This window comes from Vanessa tameamea, chromosome 17 (assembly GCF_037043105.1).
Source record: "Vanessa tameamea isolate UH-Manoa-2023 chromosome 17, ilVanTame1 primary haplotype, whole genome shotgun sequence".
NCBI lineage: Eukaryota > Metazoa > Arthropoda > Insecta > Lepidoptera > Nymphalidae > Vanessa > Vanessa tameamea.
The window spans coordinates 9,338,717-9,358,793 of record NC_087325.1 but is presented as its reverse complement, the minus strand read 5'-3'; the positions used below and the strand labels follow the sequence as shown (position 1 = coordinate 9,358,793).

General features: G+C 32.2%; 2 protein-coding genes across 3 annotated transcripts; one reads left to right on the top strand and one right to left on the bottom strand.

The window, feature by feature from the left end:
* Positions 1–7,658: 7,658 nt before the first annotated feature.
* LOC113400242 (uncharacterized) lies at positions 7,659–15,034 on the bottom strand. Of its 2 annotated transcripts, none has more exons than XM_064217588.1 (11): positions 14,684–15,034; positions 13,517–14,618; positions 13,238–13,422; positions 11,904–12,510; positions 11,345–11,507; positions 11,045–11,186; positions 10,286–10,382; positions 9,792–9,871; positions 9,360–9,479; positions 8,472–8,592; positions 7,659–8,143 (listed from the first exon to the last, which is right to left on the bottom strand). In XM_064217588.1, exons 2-11 carry the CDS (start codon positions 14,485–14,487, stop codon positions 7,951–7,953), a joined length of 2,679 nt encoding a protein of 892 aa, XP_064073658.1. In that variant the 5' UTR covers positions 14,488–14,618; positions 14,684–15,034; the 3' UTR covers positions 7,659–7,950. The 2 variants fall into 2 exon arrangements, with proteins under 2 accessions (XP_064073658.1, XP_064073657.1); XM_064217587.1 differs by having other exon boundaries at positions 13,517–14,606.
* Positions 15,035–15,273: 239 nt separating this feature from the next.
* L(2)10685 (lethal (2) 10685) lies at positions 15,274–19,636 on the top strand. The gene is made up of 10 exons (XM_026639745.2): positions 15,274–15,433; positions 15,515–15,701; positions 16,191–16,431; positions 16,553–16,734; positions 17,035–17,163; positions 17,251–17,434; positions 17,684–17,804; positions 18,224–18,348; positions 18,814–18,951; positions 19,444–19,636. The coding sequence occupies exons 1-10, from the start codon at positions 15,347–15,349 to the stop codon at positions 19,589–19,591; spliced, it is 1,542 nt and encodes a 513-aa protein (XP_026495530.1). The 5' UTR covers positions 15,274–15,346; the 3' UTR covers positions 19,592–19,636.
* The last annotated feature ends 441 nt before the right edge of the window (positions 19,637–20,077 follow it).

Below are 20,077 nucleotides of genomic sequence, written 5' to 3'. Positions count from 1 at the left end.
CTTCACTTCACGCTCTATACTATGCTTTTTGCTTTTACACTCTATTCTACTTTTATCTACTATTTTTCTTTATCTTATATAATAAACAACAACCGATGTATTCAATAGTTGCTTCTAATTCAACTTTGATACATGTAATATGATTTATTCTAATGTTCTTAAACTATTCACTATTAAACGCTGTCAATTCTTCTATAATTACTTTTAATTTAGTTTGCTCTTCGAAATCTATCTTTTATGTATATTAACATATATTCCGTATTACATTTTTTAAAGATATTTTAAATGTATGTTCTATTTTCATTTCTTATTCTTTACCTATTTTACTTCACTTGAAACATCTATTTACATTCTTATTGTTCTTTTTCTATTATTCATTTCAAATCTTTAATTTTACTCTGTACACTTGACTTCATTCAATTCATCTTTAACTTTGTCTTTATAACAAAGGCACAATGAACTTCATCGTCCCATTTCTCTTTACATTTATTTTTTACTATGTTTCATATTAGATTTCATTTAATATTTTTTATTCCTTTTAGCTTCTTTATCACATTTTTTATCTTGAAATTCGTTCATTTACTTTTATCTTAACTTTACACTTAATTTCTCACTTTATCAAACATTCATATTCTTCATTCTTTAATTGTTCTCTACTCACCTACATTTTAATCTTCTCTTTTTCGTTCTACCTAATTTTCACCTAATTGAGCCATAAATCATCTCTTTACATTCTCTTGCTCTATTATTATTTCTATTATATTTCAATGACAAAGCTAATTTGTTGTTTACTGTTTACTTCTTTTTTTTAAATTTTATTTTGTTCTATTCTTGCTCTATCTATTACCGTGCTATGTCTACTTTACAATTTTTATTATTTATAATAATTATTTATGTTCTGTCTTCGCTTTTACTTTACTTGTTTCGTAAAGTCTCATACTTTTGATCTTTAAACAATCTCTTTCTTAATTCTACTACATTACATCGTTCTATGGTTCAATTATAATATTTTCATACTCATTTTCCCTCTCGTTACTGTTACTTTTTACTTACCTTGATCTTTCTTTAAGCAACTCTTTCTTCGTTTGATATACTTTTTTTAATCTCGATACATTTTCTTATGACTTTCTCTGAATATCACTCAATCATTTGACATTATACTTATTTTATTGAAATACAATTTTTTATACTTACTTACTACATTTCTACTTTCATATTTCTTCACATCATTCGTATAAAGTCACATCATATCACATCTCTTTCTCTTTTATTCTCTTCCTTATGTCACCAATCACAGATTCTTGAAAAAAATTAATCATTATCACAATTGATCTTTCTACATTTACATCTCATTCATATTACATATAAATCATGTTATCCCACGTCATCACTTTCTCGATGTTATCATATGAATACCATTATTAATATAATAACAAAACGTATTCCTCATAATTTCATATTAATACAAATCTTTCTTATGAAATAATTCTATTTAATTTTCTCTTTTAATGTCTTAAGTATCTTGCATTGTTTACTCTATCTGTTTTATTTCTGTCTTCATAAATATCTACTATCTCTTGTTTTCTTTTCACGATTTTCAATAGTTTTTACTTTCAAATATCAATAATATCTTAGACTTTTATTTCTAGAGCAAAATATTTGTTTGTTTATTTTTTTATCTGTTATTACAGCACCACCCACCTCATATTCTATGAGCTATTCTAAACTACACCGTTGGCTGCCAAGAAGAGATCGCTATGTAGCGATAAGGTCGCCAAAATTGTACGCCTCTTTTATTTAGGCTGTATCCATGTTGTATTTATTTAATTTTGTTTGTGACTTTTTAAAAACACTATTATTTCTTTTTCGTTTTTCATCTTTTTGACTCTCATTCTGCTTCTTATTTATCATTGGTATATATATACTATCCTATGATTTCGATATAGTACCGATTATTATTTATCTTTTTATTCACAGCATATTTTTTCTAATCTATCAAAATACTTCAGCTACTTATCTTTTTACTCTGTCATCTCTATCATCTATTGCTTTTACGAAATATCTTAGGGAATATTTTCTCTTACTTCACAAGATTCATGCTATAATAAAATAGCTACATTGATTTGTTGAGATTTAAAATTTCATTTACTGTTTCTGTGCTGACTCGTACTCTTACCTATACTCCTCTGTATTCTTATATATGTTATATATTTCACTTTATTCATTTACTATTTCATCTTTTTATATAAGTACTTATGTTCTATTCTTTTCTGTAACTTTCTTACCTCTCTTCTCTTCTCTATCTTTATTTCTATATAATATTTATCAGTAATTTACTATTAAACAATGCATAATGCCGATATATATTCTTTGATTTACTATAACTTCTGTTTCTGTTATTTCATTTCTTTTTTCCGTCACTTACACTTGTACTGTTTTATCTTTTTACAATTCTTTATTTCTTCTACTTCATACTATTTGTTTGCTTTTTCGTAATTATTATATTAGTATTAAGTAATAAGCAATTCCTTCTTTATTTGCTTCGCTTCTTCTTTATGTTTTTATATATATTCTTTTTAGTAGAGATATTCTGTAAGAAGAAACTTGAAACACACCTCAGAAAACAAGCGTAAAATATCATAATATGATACATTGCATTACATATGTAGATTAACTATAACAATTATTAAATTAATAAGAAACACGTATTAAACGTCGTTTGGCAACATTTCACGTGTGTGACATAAATTCTTACAGAATCGCACTGCTAATCTTATTTCTCACTACATCTGTTTTATGCGTATTGTCTCTTATTAGGAACTACCTGGTGATTTAGAACAAATTAGAATAACGCACAAAATGTTGTTACATGTTATTGTTATTAAACGAATGTTATTCTCAGGAATAACAGTAATACAAACAATGTAATTTTTATTATGCAAACCTATTTACAACTTTCCCATTCATTTAAATAACCAAAAAGTAAACTATTTTTAGTAGATTCCTCTATCAATACAACTGGCAACTGGCAACACTAATTTAAAAAAAAAGCGAGCTATTCTGTATTATACTGCCATTCTTTTTTCTTATTGGCATCGGACACGGACAGATTTTAGCTTGACTTGTAATTTGTTAAAGGTGTTCGTTGTGTTTTATTTGTTTTTTTTTAAGCTTAACTGAGTAAGTAGTTGACTTCAAAAAGTATGATTAGGTGATTAATTTATATTAAGATAAATTCAAAATTAGAGCTATTTTTTTAAGTAATTTAAATTCATGTTGCTTTTTAAGTCTTTTTCACTTCTGGTCACTAAATCTATATTTAATTTGTATTGTGAAGGTTATGAAAAGCCATTGATATAAATTTTACATTTTATTATCATACATTTAACATATATTCTTATACAGTAATATTTAAAATATATTTCTTTATATCGATAACAGAGTTGATGAATATGCAAGACTATGAACCTAAGTATTATGCTAATGATTTAAAGAGTCAGGCTGATAAGCTATTAAGATGACAACTAGTCGTTTTAAATTTAATAATGATATTTAAACATTTGACAGAAAATAAAGTAAATACACTTGAGGTGCTGAAATTTATGGCCTGGTGCTAAATGGGTCACAGTACATTTGTCAGTTAAATATACATATTATTTTTCTATATACCAAATATATTTTTTTATATAACGGCATCTTTGATGGCAGCTTAACATTCTCAATACTAGCATCTGGGGTCCAATTCTACTAACTTGCAACGGCAATGATACGTTCCAAATCAATTCCGATCCAAATTCAACTAATCCTCACAAATTTTAATTCCTCGGCTTAATCGTAACTGAGGACAAATTCCAATTTTTTATATCGGTACGATTCCAATTATATTCCGATACAACTTTGACTCTGTTCTGACTACCAAAATTAAGGGTTATAGATTTTGGCCCTTATTACCTTACCAGGCCACAGAAACGTGTGCATAATGAACATGTCCAAATGCAAACTGTTGAATATGATGAACACGTACACGTAAAAACAGACAAAGTCAGGGCGTTAGGCAGTTACATAATTCCACTTAATTATTTATTTAACTTTTTAAAGCACATGAAATTTTAAAGACATACTAGCACATATAACACACAATAACGACATTTAGCCAATTGTTTTGGCACCTGATCTGAACACGGTTTCTGATAAATATCAATTATTATATGGGATCGAACACGTACACGACCAATAAGCAAAGCGAAAAATATATTCGATATGACTGCGAAGTGTCTGACTTGTCTCGTTTAACCAGAGGAAAAGTTGTATGACAAACAAAAGTGAAGATTCCAACAAATCATTCGCTTCATAAATCAAACGCTTCCACAAGACCGAATTGATGTGAATGAATGGAAATTCTACATAAAACAATAAAGTTGTGCGTCGCTTCCGTTTGGTCATGCAGTGTTTTCGATCTTTATTTCTATAAACATCTATCATTAGTGATTTACATTCTTTATTTTAAATATCAAAGACAAAATTTATTTTTTTGTTAATTTTGTACTACACACAAAGTCTACGTACACAATTTGGATCTATCGATTAGAAATAATATTGTTTAAAACAAAATAGGGGTTTGACATAACGTTTTAATAACTAATAAGTCGGACTAGTAACAAATATAATTTCACCAAATCTAAAGTTCATTCTTAGAACCTTTATAAAAAAATATTTTTATTTTTTCCAAATATTTCAAATACAAGATGGAAGATTATTTAAAAATGCTTGTAAGGTTTGAACTTATTATTATATATGTTTTCATTTTTCAACTTCTGTTCATTTTTTTTTTAATCGAGGTCAATACAACTCACAACCAATTAAATCTCTAGACTTTCATTAATCTCGAATTTCACGTACAGCGCTGAATGTGCCTTTATTTGTATAAAATTACAAATAAACCCATAGGAACAACTTAAAACAAAAAATGGTCCATAATACAGAATTGTAAATAAAATAGTTACTTGATACTTGTTGTAAATATTTAAAAAATATAATGTAATGCCAACGATCACTCGGTTATTAAGAAAAATCACAAGTACAAAGTAAAAAGCTTCCAAAAATAATAACTGAAATACTTTCGACCCTCTTAATCTTCTCATACCTATTCTATGTCTTACCGATACCTAATTAGATGCAAGTACCGCGAAAATTTTAAGCACGTTTTATGCTAGATCAAAATTGCCTATTTTTAGAGTTAGTGACTAAATTCTAACCAGTATATAGTTTGAAAAATTTTGAGTTTTTAAATTGATAGTTATAAATTCGGTAGATACTTGCATTCAACTATCCGTTTCTTATGAAAGCCAAGAATATACTAATAAGACACTTTCGATTCATTCAATTCCCAAGCTACATCTATGAAAAATTAAAACAATTCTATATCTTCTCATCTAATTAATTTAATTATATATATAGGCTAAAGACATATTAAAAAAGAGTACGTAATATTTTCTATACTCCAAAAGTTACCGCAAACGTCAAAAATGACGTTTGTAAAGCGCCATCTATTAAGAATTACAGAAAAAAAGTTAATAATACTTGACAATTTCATCAGTATAATTAGGGCTGTTTAAATTATCCTTAATTTGAATTTCTCCTCAAGAGTCGATAGATTCGAAATTTTTGAATTTGGAACTTCAATTTATGAATTATGATATAAAAAGAGACAGCCCATGTCAGACAGTCAATGATAAATTTAAGAGTAGCCTAGCCAGCTAGTAAGTAAAGCAATTACTTTATAATTATAATACACTTTACATCGAAAATACTACACATATTAATATAATACTAATTATATTAGAAGATTACAAACAACAATTTGAATTCGAGTAAAATTTTTCAACCGCGATATTCGTCTGTCGGCCAATCGAAGCACGTTCGTAACGGATCATTTAAATTGCCGACCAATCAGAATTAGCTATTCAAGGTCATATGATCAAGATTTATAACATTAAACATTTACTTAAGATATCAAATACGTCGACATACAAATAGTTTTAGTTACTTCTTTTGCCACTATTTTCTTATAGCAAATTGTTTATTGTATTGGTAATCCCGATTTCAATCGAGTACAGAATTCTAACGTGTTCTTAATTGTAAGACTTATGTAGAAAGACAATCATAGTGTAGAAATAAAATTCTTACAATAAGTATTTTCACACTTATAAACAATAAGTATTTAATCTTTAATAACATTTATACACTTAGTTTTGAAGAGAAACTTCATTGTGCGCAATATGATAAGCTTTAAAGGTAAAACTGGGTGCATCGTTTTTATATTTAACGTTTCAGACGCAAAAATTATCTATATTTTCTATAACTGACACATTACAAACCATAAATATTAGACACAATGGCAAACAATCTTGATATTTTAACTTAGGAGTATTGTCTAACATCAACATTTTTATTCTAACTCTTATTCATTTATAATACAGTATCTGAAAATACATTTGTCTACACAGAGATAATAAAGTATCATAATAATATTCCATTAAAAAACGAATAAAAATGTCCATATCAAACATTTTTTTCTTGACAACAAGATAACTATAACAAAAACAGCGAAAGATATAAAAATAACCTCCAAAACAAGAAAGAGACAGAGCACCATAATTTAGAAAAGTGAGCAGGAATTTAAATAAATACTTACGGTCTAAACATCAGTGACGATTGACATAAATTACATTTACCTCTTTTATACTCTTAAAACCTTTATATTTGATAATATGAAGGTAAGATAAAGAAGATTTTGAGGTAGATTTGCTAGGTACTGATTTTCACACTTTCCCCCTGGTGTAATCCACGTTGACGAGCTATTTATTGAGATTAACAATGCCTTATCCGTGTACCACATTTATTCTCACGCCTTTCGATTCCGTAATCAGTAATCACTAACAATATTAGCTGTAGAATGAAGGTAATAAGTGTTCACATAAGTTTGTCCACAAGGTTAAGTTGGGACAATATTACCAAGACAAATCTACCCCCATTTCTATGTACCCCTTAGGCTTACATTACACACATACCATGCATATAACTAGCCTATACATCAATATCGATTAGTTAATTTTCAATCTTAATTATTTATAGACAAAGTTGAAATTTAATCTACTAAACTTTAAAATAAAGTTTGTAACGAATTCAACTCTAACGAGCTATCGGAATAAAACTTCATATTCGTAAAAAGTTTTTATGTTATTTGAACATTTTATTAGCACTTCATATAATTTATTCATTATTTATATAGAAGCAGAGTTTCCCACAAAGTTCAATCAATCGCCCCTTGCGTTAGGTAAATGTGTTTTTTAAAACCAAAACACATTATTTTCTATAGTGAAACTGTAGTAACAAACAAACCGACAGTGTAATATTATTTTTATAATAAATCGTTTGTAGTCACAATACTATAGTTAATTGAAAGTTGGCTAACTAGCCCCACTAGCCTGTAGGTAGCTAGCCCATAAGTAAAATGTTAATCCTTTTCTAGTATATCTTTTAGTTTCTGAGTAAAGTTATTTCCATTTTTCCTCAATTTAAGTGTATTATGCAATCCACCAATTTTTATCCGGTCATTTACTATAATTATTTTCAATCTATTCCAAAAGCAATCGAGCGGCTACTACATATTACTGATATCAAAAATAAACCTTAATAACACCATAAAGATATTACTTTTAAAATGACTTCAAAAGCATCACGTTTTTAATCTATGTATTCACATTCCTTCATCAATTCCAGCAGGTATTCCCCCGTCGTATTGTTACATAATATGCGTTAATTAGGCCTTTCTACATAGATTGATGATTATAAAGACAACACATTTATATAAATTAACATGAACTTCACATTTATTTGAAAAGTCTAAAAATGGTCCTTCGAGCCTGATTTCCATCTCACTTCATGAGTCTAGTTGGCCCACGCCATAACTATTTTCGAGAAGGGTACAAACAAAGCAGTGTATTGTGGCGGAGTGAGGAAATACCGCCTTCCATTATAGGTACCATCGTTACGAGGCATTCCTGGGTACTGAGACATTGAAAACTCCGCACCGACAACGATACCGCTATTTGCAGCGGTACCGCCTGCGAGGCCGACGTATCTATAAAAAACTCATAAATTTTATAACAATGAAAAGAAGCAAATTTAACAATTTTTTTTTGCATTACTAAAACTTCCTATAAATATTTCATGACTCTAATATTCATCTAAGCGAGATCACAATCCCCACTGCTGTACACACTTTTAATTTCGGGCTATACTGAGATTTGTTTTACAAAAAAAAATCCAAACTCATGATCTACGGTTTATATAGGGATCCCCTAAAATAACTCATGAATTATTTTATTGCCCAATTTAGGGATAAACGTTAAAAATATTAAGACATTAAATAACTGGTTTACGGTTTTTTTAAATTTTTGTTTCCATACCTGACACGTCCTACTGCAAGTCTTCCCTGTGGGGTTATAAGTTTTACAGCGTGTCCGAGACGCAACTGCCTTGCCTCAGCTGGGATGTATGGGTGACCTGATCGTTCACTGGAACTATCCACTGTAAAACCAAGAAGTTTTTAATGATCGCTATTTATTCGTATTATGCCTTTAGTATTATCTATTTTTTTTTTTACATAAGAATTATATACATTAAGGCCTTCATTGTATATATATGCAATAGTTACTGTACAAATCATGACCAATTCTACGCAATGGTGGCAGGAATGCTAGCAGCATTTCCTCATGAATCGCAACTGATCCTCTGGTCATCTTATATATTATATCTTAAAGTTGATAAGATGTTTGACAGTACATCAGAGTATGTCTAATGTTGGACTTAAGTATTTTGGTATGAATCTTTCGTGCGATAGTGCAGGTCCAATTATTGAAAAAATCTCATTTTTATATATTATTGTAATTGATTGTATGTATTCTTCACGCATAAGGAGTAAAAATGGTTTTGTAATAAATATGACAGAAGTTATCTACGACTTAGTCAAATTCGATATAATTATAATCGATTTTAAAATTAGTTTAATTTACTTAGCGATTAGCATTAAAAACCGCCTGGTGATCGAATCAACTAATAGATTGGTAGTTAATTACCAAGAATTTGTTTAAAAAAAATACTCAAAAGATACTAATTTTCGAAACAATATCAAAGACTCCTTAAAATAATCATATTTAAACTTCAGTAAAAAATACATTAGTATAAGTTAACTGGTGATTACGTAACATATTGAAAGGTACATATGTAGTTTCATCCCTTGGTTATTAAGAATTTTGTTTAAAATAATCTTAAAAAAGTCCAATCGAAATACTAACTTTCAAGCGAAGTGGAGCGCAAATTATCTATAGAGCGACGAAGGAAAGCTTCGGTCTCCTGTAAAAGCTCATCAGTGTCATCCCGACGGACGTCTGGTAACGATCCGCGCCAAGCTACACCTAAGGCATTATTTTAGTTTAGTGACAACGAAACTTTAATCTTCATAAAAAAACAAAAATGACCAGTTCAGTCCAATTAATTTTGATTAATTTTGAGACAAAAAGGTACAAAACTAATTCCAGTCGTGATAGTCTTTTAATGTAGATGATAAAATAAAAAAAAATTAAAAGGGAGATTTTACAGGACTCTATTCTAGATCCTTTTATGTTCCTTTTATTTATTTTTCCTGAAATTCAAAATATTAAACAAGGAATATTCATTAGTAAAAACACTTAAGATTTATTTTTAAGACAATGAAGATAATTCGTTACCTTTAACGGAAGCGATGTTTGCTGTTTGAGTCCAATCATTGCTTCGATCTACGCTCAGACACGGAGAACGGTAGCGATATCTGCAATAAATTCAACAAATGTACAACTTCATACATTATGGAATTGAACTGATACTATCACGATGCTATGATACTCTTGAATCTGAGCAAACAGTTTTAGAAGTATTATTATTTATTTTTAATTTTAATATATCTAATCATATTTGCTATGCAGTTAAGACTTTATTCGAAATGACATAAAATCTGCCCGATTCGTACATAAAGCACATGGGCTTAGCCTGATGGCCAAACATCAATTAGTCGAAATCAATGGCAATTTATTTTTATTGCTTTTTAAGGTCCCCGTGAGCTTAAGATGAATTTGTATAGAATTATAGATTATATATAACATTACGATAGACTAGACATTTTGTAGGATATAAACAATTCTACATAAAAGTCGCAAATAACGCCTATTATAAATTGTATATATACTTGGAGGGTGATTGAGAAGGATCGTGAACGCCGGCCGCTCGTCGTGTCCACAGCGGCTCGGCTGAGCGTGACAACTCAGGAACCATGGATGTAAATCCTGTAAAATAATGTTACTAGCAACATACTTTTACTCTTAATGTAATCTACCAATCTCTTTATTATTACGGATTAATAATTAGGCACACATATTCTGTCCTACGGATTATGAGTGATTAAGCTGGTACCTTAATCATAGGATCCACCTTAGATTAGGTTCCCTATCCTAATATATAGACTACTAGCTGAAACTGAGGCCTTACGCGCGTGAAATTTATAAAACACAAACTTCCAACCGTCGTTTTACTCCCTTAGGTGTGGAGTTTCGTAAAATCCGTTCTTAGCGGAGGCCAACCTATCAAATTTCAATTTTGTAGTTTCTGAGATTTCGTTATTAATCAGTGAGTGGTATTTCGCGTTTATATATATACATTTGTATAAGACATTTCCTTGTAACCTCCTTGTAACCCATATTTGAAGTGTGTCTGAGGTCAATTATTAAAGCCCTCATGGCGAGACAGATGCCACTTTCTGGGAAAGGGCAAATAAAATAATCTCCAAGTTCAATATAGTGCAATGCCATTCCAATGAACTTCGATGCGAGTTTAGCTGCAGAATCTACGAAGTCGTATGCCTCAAGTTCTACATCTTTACAAGCAAGTCACTAGATCATCGAGGCAGTCAAATATCCCGAATATATCAGTAATGAACTTAATATCTTACCGATGTCACTGAGAAGGACTCGACGAGCTTCATCAGTGCGTCGTTGTGGTGGTGGTGGCCGCGCATCAGGAATGGTAAGCCGACGAGTGGTGCTTGTGCGCTGTGGTAGCGTGGGCGCCACCGTCGGGTGAGTTGAGTTCATCTGTTAGTAAGCAACTTATTAATAATGATATTAATATTTTACATTTTCAAGTACGTGCATAATATTCCTAAGAACCTAACGAATGCGATGACAATAAAGAAAAGTATGTATACTGTATCCAGTTTTGGCTATAGCCAAAAATGTTCCTCATAACATACCTTATAGGCTAAATAGCCATCCGAAGTCCACCTCGGTGGGAGAGCGGACACATCAGTCTGTGCAGCGTTCTCTCGTCGAGGGGCGAATCCTTGGTACACAACTGGTCGAGGACGACCGACAGCTTTGTAACCCGTGCGGGCTCCAGCGCGAGACATCAAGGGTCTAAAAATGTCAGTAAGCATTTTCTAAATTATTAACAATAATGACCATGAGCAATGAAAATCGAAATTTCATTAAAGTTCAGAATAATAGCAAGAAACTTGCTCTTTCAGTAAAGAGCAACTGATTTTTTTTTTCTTTTATTAATCATTTGTATCTTCAAAGATTAGGGCTGCGCCTTTTTGAGTTTTAAAAGTTACCCGTATAAATGACGCCCCAAGTTGTTTGGTTATTTCAAATGATATTTAACCTGTTATTTTTTGATAAAATATTTAGCAAATTTCAATGTGGTTTACGTTTTACTCAAAAGTTTAGGTAAGTCCTTTTAACAGCACGCTAAAGAATTATTTTTACACATATTTCTGAACGTTACAAATTGCAATTTAATTGAGTTCTCACCTATATTGGAATGGGTTGGGGCATGTATTACGCCTCGCATTGAGATTGCTTGCAAGATCATCCTCCGAAATGCCACATTTCGATATATCAGTTTCTGCAAACACGGAAAACCGGTGTCCCATTCTTGGCTTATAAAAGCTATCCACACTCTCCTCTCTATGTAAGACATCTAGACTAGACCCTAATTCGTAGCTCGAAGACTTTGTGTTATCAAAGCTGAGTCCACGATTATATTCGCAAGTTAGGCTATCAATGCTGTCAACTCTCCTGGAACTTGTATTTGGACTACGTCTGTATAACATATTATCAGACTTATTATCATAACTCTTTAGAATTCCACGACCGGGCAGTTCGAGATTTCCTTTCTCGTTAAATCCAACATGTTTTATCTCTTTATCGTTAGGCAAAGATACCCTTTTCATTCTTAGCGATGGTTCTGCTGCATAACATGGACTGTTTTCTTGATTCTCTTTTCTTATATTACTGATATCACTTCCTGGTTGAAAGTCTGGATCCAGGGTATGAAATTTGATCAGAACAGGCGTCGAATGAGTCGTAGAAGCAGAGACGGGAACCCATTGATCAGTCTCTCGTATTGAAACGAGATCTTCCTGCGAATAATTTTCAATTCATTTTGTGAGGATGGTTTCAGGTATTTAATTTTTTTTTGTATTTATCCTATACAAATTATTTCATTTAAGTTCAGATATATTCTAAAATTTAATGTTCTAATCATATACAGCCGAACGAATTATCGACTCTAATTCTGGTTAACACGTTTACTATTTCACACGCAAAACCATAAACCTCAGTCGTCGAAACATTTCTGGTATCCGAGTTGCAAATTTACGACGTGAATAAATGGGGGCGATACATGGGTACTCGAATTTAAAACTAATGTGACGTTCACACGCAATCAACTTGAACAGCAAAATCTATTACATCGTGTTTTTGAATTGCTCCTTTTGATAATAATTTTATCAACTCCACCTTCACAAACCTATTTTCTAAAGTATTCTGTTTTTATATTCATTTTGAAGAACATTTTTATTTTTTAAATTATATTATTATTTTAAAGTTTATTGGTTTTAGGGGATTAGGGTCTAGGCCTGGACTTTCGAATTATGGCTAGTTGAAGTTTTCTTTTAATGACATTACAAAACTTTTATTTGAAGAAACGGCGCTTCATTATTTTTTTAGATTAACACAAAAAATATATAAAATTTAAATGTACATGAAACAAGAATCCAACAAACAACTTAAAGATATAATTCTGTTTATAACTTAAAATTAAAAACATCTGAAAAAGATACACGGTATTCTAGCACTAGAACTTGCCTGCAAATTGCTCATATCCTTCGACTCATCCGTCGTAAATATAAGTTCTATATCGTCGACTTCCTCGGACTCGTTGCCGCTCCCGTTTTCCTGATCTTGTTTATCATCGGGTTCAGTATTCTGTTCCATCGGAGTTGTTCCGCCTTCAGAGAAAACCGAATTATCGCCTTCCGACATTGATCTGGAGCAAATAACATGATTAATTGATATAAAATAAATAATATTATAACATACTGTATACATTTTTATAACTAAACTTTGGAACGTTTATTTACCGAAGACTTAAATTGTCCACATCCAAGTTTAACGTATCTTTTCTCCTCGACCTCTCGATAGTTTCTTTAACGACGAGATTATCCTCTGATGTGATGCGCACTTGAACATCAAACTTATCAGTTTTAGATTTTACTTCTGCTTCATTTGGCACGGCCATTTTTATATTCTCCGTAGAAACGGATTTAAAATTAATCTTATCACCTTTATGATTTCTTAAGTTTTCGAAGTGTTCCCGTTGCTCTTCGAAATGGTACTTTTTTGACTCAGCAGCTTTTCCAGATGATTTTTCTTTTCTTTCTTCAGTCGTAGTCGTAGAATCACTGTCAGACGTAGTACTTGATTTTGCACTACTCTCTTTCAAAGTCTTTACTTTAATCCTAACATCAAATTTCGACAACAATTCCAGTTTCGTTTTGAAACTAGGTGTATTTACATCAGGTTCTTCTTTAGGAACAAAGATTTGACTATCAGAATTATTATCAATAGGACTGCTAGTAGCAACAGGAAAATTAGTATTATCCGATGCTATTGATGCAGATTTGGACTCTTCAATTATCTCATCTAATTTCTCAGAACTTTTAGGTTCAATTGTTTTATAATTTGTATCCTCAACAATTTCATCGGTAGATTCTGTTTTAATAAAAACTTCACTCCTATAACTGTCGTCAGCTTTGTCTCCTTTTGGGCTATAAGAAACCTCTAAATTTATGTTCTTGTGAGATTTACTTCCTATATCATCAGAGTCAATAATTCTACGTCGTAATATGTGATTCTCTAAAGTTAGTTTTTCTATAACGTCAGCATATTCTATACAACGTGAATGTTCCTGATACTTTTCTTTCAATTCTTTAAGTTCGTTCTTAGATACTTCGAGAGCGGTTCTTAGAGACACCACAGTTTGATGAAGTGACCTTACAGTGTCCAAGTGTACAGTCCCTGAAGGGACCGTTTCCAACCTACCGTTGTCCATTCCACCTTATTACCTTCATTCCATCCAATATTCAACATCCCATACATGACTGTTGCTATTTTAAATACACTTCAATATACAATCACTCCTTTTTCCATTGCGAAAAAGCATTCACATACCTTAAAAGAAAACTATTTGATTATTTATTTAAACAAAAGACTTATAAAAAAGCAATACAATACTATGCAATTCTTACCGAACGCTCGTTTCATTGTCACAAAAACTCATATTAAAATCTCCGCGCATTTTTCGATCCTTATCGAATTACTAGCTCGTACACTTAACGCGAAAGGATACGAAAGGGATGTGCAATCGATAAAGCAGTTCGCCTCGCGAGTAATTAAGCTTTTAAGGCCCTCAAAACTTCGCCCGGGTCGTATTTAAACTGGCACGATTCGTTGATAAACACCTCAGCACGTAAAGAAGTAATTAAGTCGAAATATTATCTCGATCGTTTTGACAAGGTTGAGAGACCTACCTATACCGAAGTATACTCAAAGTCTCCCAATTCGCTCCTTGTAAACAAATCAATACTCCTCAATTTGGTATTCGCGGGCGTGAGGGTAAATAAATAAGAGAGATATGATTGTCCTTGTCTTTCATTGTCATGGTGACAATTATTCGTTTCGTCCAGAATTGTAGAAAAACTTTTGGTTGCATTTTTTTTCTTTTAAATATATAAATATTAATTTTTGATTTCATTAGAAATATATATTCTTTTTATTCATTTATATTATATCGATGTAAATACATATGTTGAGAATTAGAACATTAATTCATAGAAATGTCAATGTCAAAAATAACCTAAAAGTAAATATCTATAAAAACAGGGGAAATAGTAAATGATTTATAAATAAATATGTTTAGTGTTCAAAATATATTTAAAAATGCCCGAATAAATACGTACTCGGTTTTGCAAGTTAGGCTTAAATCAAAAACTCACTGGGTAAAGTTATCTCTAATAAACCTATATTAGCATAGTTCATAACAAAAAAAAATACAAAAATTACCTTAAAATTATTTACAGTCAAAATTAAAAAAGAAGAGTGGTCCAAAATACAAAGCTTTACACCACTTCGATGAGTTTTACGGATCAGTCTTCGGTAGTAAATGGGAGCCGATGCGAGAAGCGCTATTGCGAAAGTCTAAGTATGTAGCGGTTATTAACAATTACGGCGATTCTGAAGAAACTATGGAATATCTATCGCACAGAGGTATCTATTGAGAAACATCTTGATTTATTAAGTAGTCATTCCTGTTTTGTTATACTATCAAATATACCGTTTTAATGGATAATTTAATAAACATCAAATTGTGCAAGAGATGAATTTAAAATGTATTTAGCTAATATTGACAACCTCAATCTCATCATCTAATTTTTCACATAAATTAATAGTAAGTATATTTATTATACAATTCCATATTTTATAAAATAAGTGGGTGGACTGGCAAATACGCCATCTGGTGGTAAGCCACCAGATATTGATGTTGTAAGAAATATTCACCCATGCATCCATCCACCGTTCCTTATTCCTGTAGTTACACTGGCTCACTCACCCTTGGAAAATTTAGAACCTTCTTATTTTTATCTTTTTTCTTATTCTATTAGTTAGCTTTTAACTAAATTTATTAATATGAGTATTTTAGATTGGTTTTCATATATTATATTATTTATATATAATATATGCCTATGTAAATTTAAGGTGCTCATTGCCTCAAAAATTTGATGTCTGTGCAAAAGACGTTTCATGATCAATATACACCACAAGAACCAACCAATGCAGATAACAGCCATAATAATAATTTAGACAACTATTTAGCTAAATTACAAAGCGAGGAAATAGCTAAAGTTTATCCGCAAGGTGAAAATGTACCGGACAAATTAGAATTAAGTGATAACAGGATACTACGGACAGACAAAAAAGAAGAGGAAAAAGAAGAAGTGTAAGTACTCATATTATTGTTTTTATATATATATAAAAGCAAACACTAAAGTTCACAACAAATATTATCAATTTTAAATCAATTGTATATGTTCATAGAGAATTGTATATTTTCCATTTAGTTCAAAATCAGCATACACCCTGAACAAAGCATTGGAGGAAGCACAGATAGACCATTCTCGTATTATTCAGCCATCAATGGGTTTGTCGTCGGAAGCTTTGTACCAGTACGTGCCCGCAACAAAGATTAAAGGACTTGATGATTGGGTGCCAGAGTCTATGCACTATTCACTTTATGCTAATAGTAGGTGTTATTGAAGGATTTCTATCTGTAATTGAATTATATCTCATTGCTTTTAGTATGGCAACAGCCTGTGAATGTCCCTCTGTTGTGTTTCGACCTCCTTACTCTTTGAGGTTTGGAAATAATTCCACGACTATGCATGCAGTGCATCTTGTCTCATCTCATTGCTTAATTATGCTCAATAATCATGTACTAAGTATTATCTTTAAAACTATGTATATTTAAATATACATACATGTATATGTAATGCATGCTAATTTATTTAATTCTAAATTTATAACATAATTGTTAATTTTGTAGGAGATACAGATTTTCCACTTATCATCGAACCAGAGACAGAATTTGAGTATCCCGAACATTTAAAAGTGATGACTTACGAAAAGAATAGCGAATATGAAAAATTTCCTGAACCAAAGAGATGCAAAACAGGTAAGGTTCGTTTACGATTAAACCGTACAACTAAACAATAAGCTGCAACGAATGAGCTGGACTGGTTCACGTTCTGGGTTTCTGTAGGAGTGTTCAACTACTACCCCATGGACGGCGCCAGCGTGCTGGGCGTGCTGGCGCTGGGCCTGCGCGGCGGGGAGCGCGCGCTCGACCTGTGCGCCGCGCCCGGCGGGAAGGCGCTCGCGGCGCTGCAGACGCTGCTGCCCGACGTGCTGCTCTGCAACGACGCGTCCGTGTCGCGCTCCAACAGGTGCGCCCCACTCGCCCTGCTCGCCCTGCCTAGTGTCGCAAGGCATACATACAGTTGCATTATGTGTACAACAATATCATATTTATTCACAATAATCTACATTCCGAACCGGGGGTAAACATTTAATATCAGAAAAATGAGGAGTGCCCGTAAGTAAGATCGTACTTGAATAAGTTTAATTTGATTTATATAATAATTGATTAAGTCTTGATACATTAAGTTACAACAAAATCATGTATTTTGTTGCAGGATAACTCGAATATTCCGGGACTACCTTTTAGACTACGAGAATGGCAACAAATGGCAGGAACGGGTTTTGATATCACGAGTTGACGGACGGTTCCTCACCGACGATTTTGGCTTTGATAAGGTTAGCTTTACCTATTCCGACAGCAGGAAGAGTAAAGATTAATAGAATAGACTCTACAACAGAAAACGGAAATAATATATACAGTCATACAAAATAAAAAATTGATCGAAATCCTATAAATATTTCACTGCTTGACATACAAACAATTTATCCATAATAATATTTAAATGCATATCTTACGAGTATTTTCATTGAGTTGTCCCATCTATTTATCTGTATCAGAATATAGATAGGCCATCATGGACACCATCGTTCATGGATATCGGCACTGCAAGAAATATTGATAATCCCGTAAATCGCCAATGCGAGACTAAGATGTTAAGTGCCTGTCGTTCACTGGCTCACTCATTCATCTTTACATATTTAACCTAACGTACATTTATTTTTTCTTGCTTTAATATATATTTTTTTGGTTGTAGGTTTTAGTAGATGTGCCATGCACAACAGACAGACATTCAGTCACGGAGGACGAGAACAATATATTTCGACCGGATCGTGTTAAAGAGAGGCTGAACATTCCGGAGGTCCAAACACAGCTATTGGTGTAAGTTTCTCAATTTTCTCATAATCGGATAGGAGGACACGACCGATGCGAAAAACGGGATTTTAAACAGTGTCAACTTTTATGCTGCACAGCCAAATGAGATGATTGGAATAGAGCCACACATATTATATTGCACAAGTGAGCTCTCTCTACAGGTGCACTCTCCATTCCGTCACTGTCATAATCCAATGGGATGACAGATCCGACATGACTCCAAAAGAGTTCAGGCAAAGGACAGACAGCCTTACCTGGTTTTCGAGGCACGTGATAGTCCTCGGTTCCATCTTCCAGGCTCGGGGCTGTTACTGAGAATTTTTCTACAGAAAAACAAAATAACTTTCTATCGGTCCGACCTGGGTTTGAAACCTCGGGGTCTGGGGCCTCATATCCCGCCACTACAGCAACGAGGCAGCCCCCGCCTCGACGAATAGTGATAATGATACGAATACACCGGAATCCCCGCAGCAACGCGCTGCGGCTGTCGCGCGTGGGCGGCGCGGTGGTGTACTGCACGTGCGCGCTGAGCCCGGCGCAGAACGACGGCGTCGTGCACGCCGCGCTGCAGCGCGCCTTCCGCGAACACGCGCTCGTGGCCGCCGTCAGGTGCGCTCGTACACATGTACACATGGCCAACTCTAATACAATACTCCGCTTTGAATCACTATAAAACACATCCCGAAGCTTGACAACCTTAAGCTCCACGTGTGTCAGTTTGTAATGCAATGGGGTGCAACGTAGTTTTTCATATAGTGGTATTGAAAGTACATAAGTTTATAGTATACCGCAGTGATGATTAAAATTTGAATCTATATTATTATAAAAATATTATTGTCTGTTTGTTTACTGTGTCACGCTAAACTGCGAGGAGAATTTTGATAAAAAAATCGTTTTAAAATTCATGATTAGACCGAATTACGATGATCAAAGTCATCTCTAATAATTAATAAATTTTGTTATTAGCAAAAACATAATGAAGAACCCAAATATTGAATAGAATTACTTTTGCAAGTTTTCGCAAAAAAACAATTTTTCAAATCATCCTCCGACTTATACATTAAATTGTAAATAACATGATTATTTTGTACGATGTTTCAGAGACTTAACAAAACCATTCAGTGCCCTGAGCAGTACTCTGTGCCTGGGCACAGGAGCAGCGCGACCCAAATACGGGCAACTTGTGGTTCCCGACATCGCCGCCAACTTCGGCCCCGCCTACATATCGCGACTTGTTAGATTAAAGTAACCAAAACCAAATTAGTAACTTTATAAATAAAGATTTGAATAGTTATTGTATTTTTTTTATAAACATCTGTTCCATAAATCATTTGTAATTCGATTTTTAAATTTAAAAATGAATGTATTTGTCAATTATTATATTTAATTGTCATACGGACAAATTTTAAGCGTTGTTATTTACAGACTTATTGAAACAAAATATAATAAAATTAATGATCACATTTATTAGCTAAGTACAATAAATGTCTTTGGCAAGCACAAAATAATTTTAAATACAAAATAAAATCATTATTAAGCATACACCATACATTTTAAAAAAGCTACACATATTTTATTACTTCTTTATTATATTATCAAAATGCAAAAATATATTATTTATTAATTTTTTTTTTTTTTCTTAAATAATATTTAGGTAATAGAGATTAATATCTTGGCTCATTTTCTTATTAAAAAAAAACTATAGCTAACTATTAATATATTAAACAATATAAAT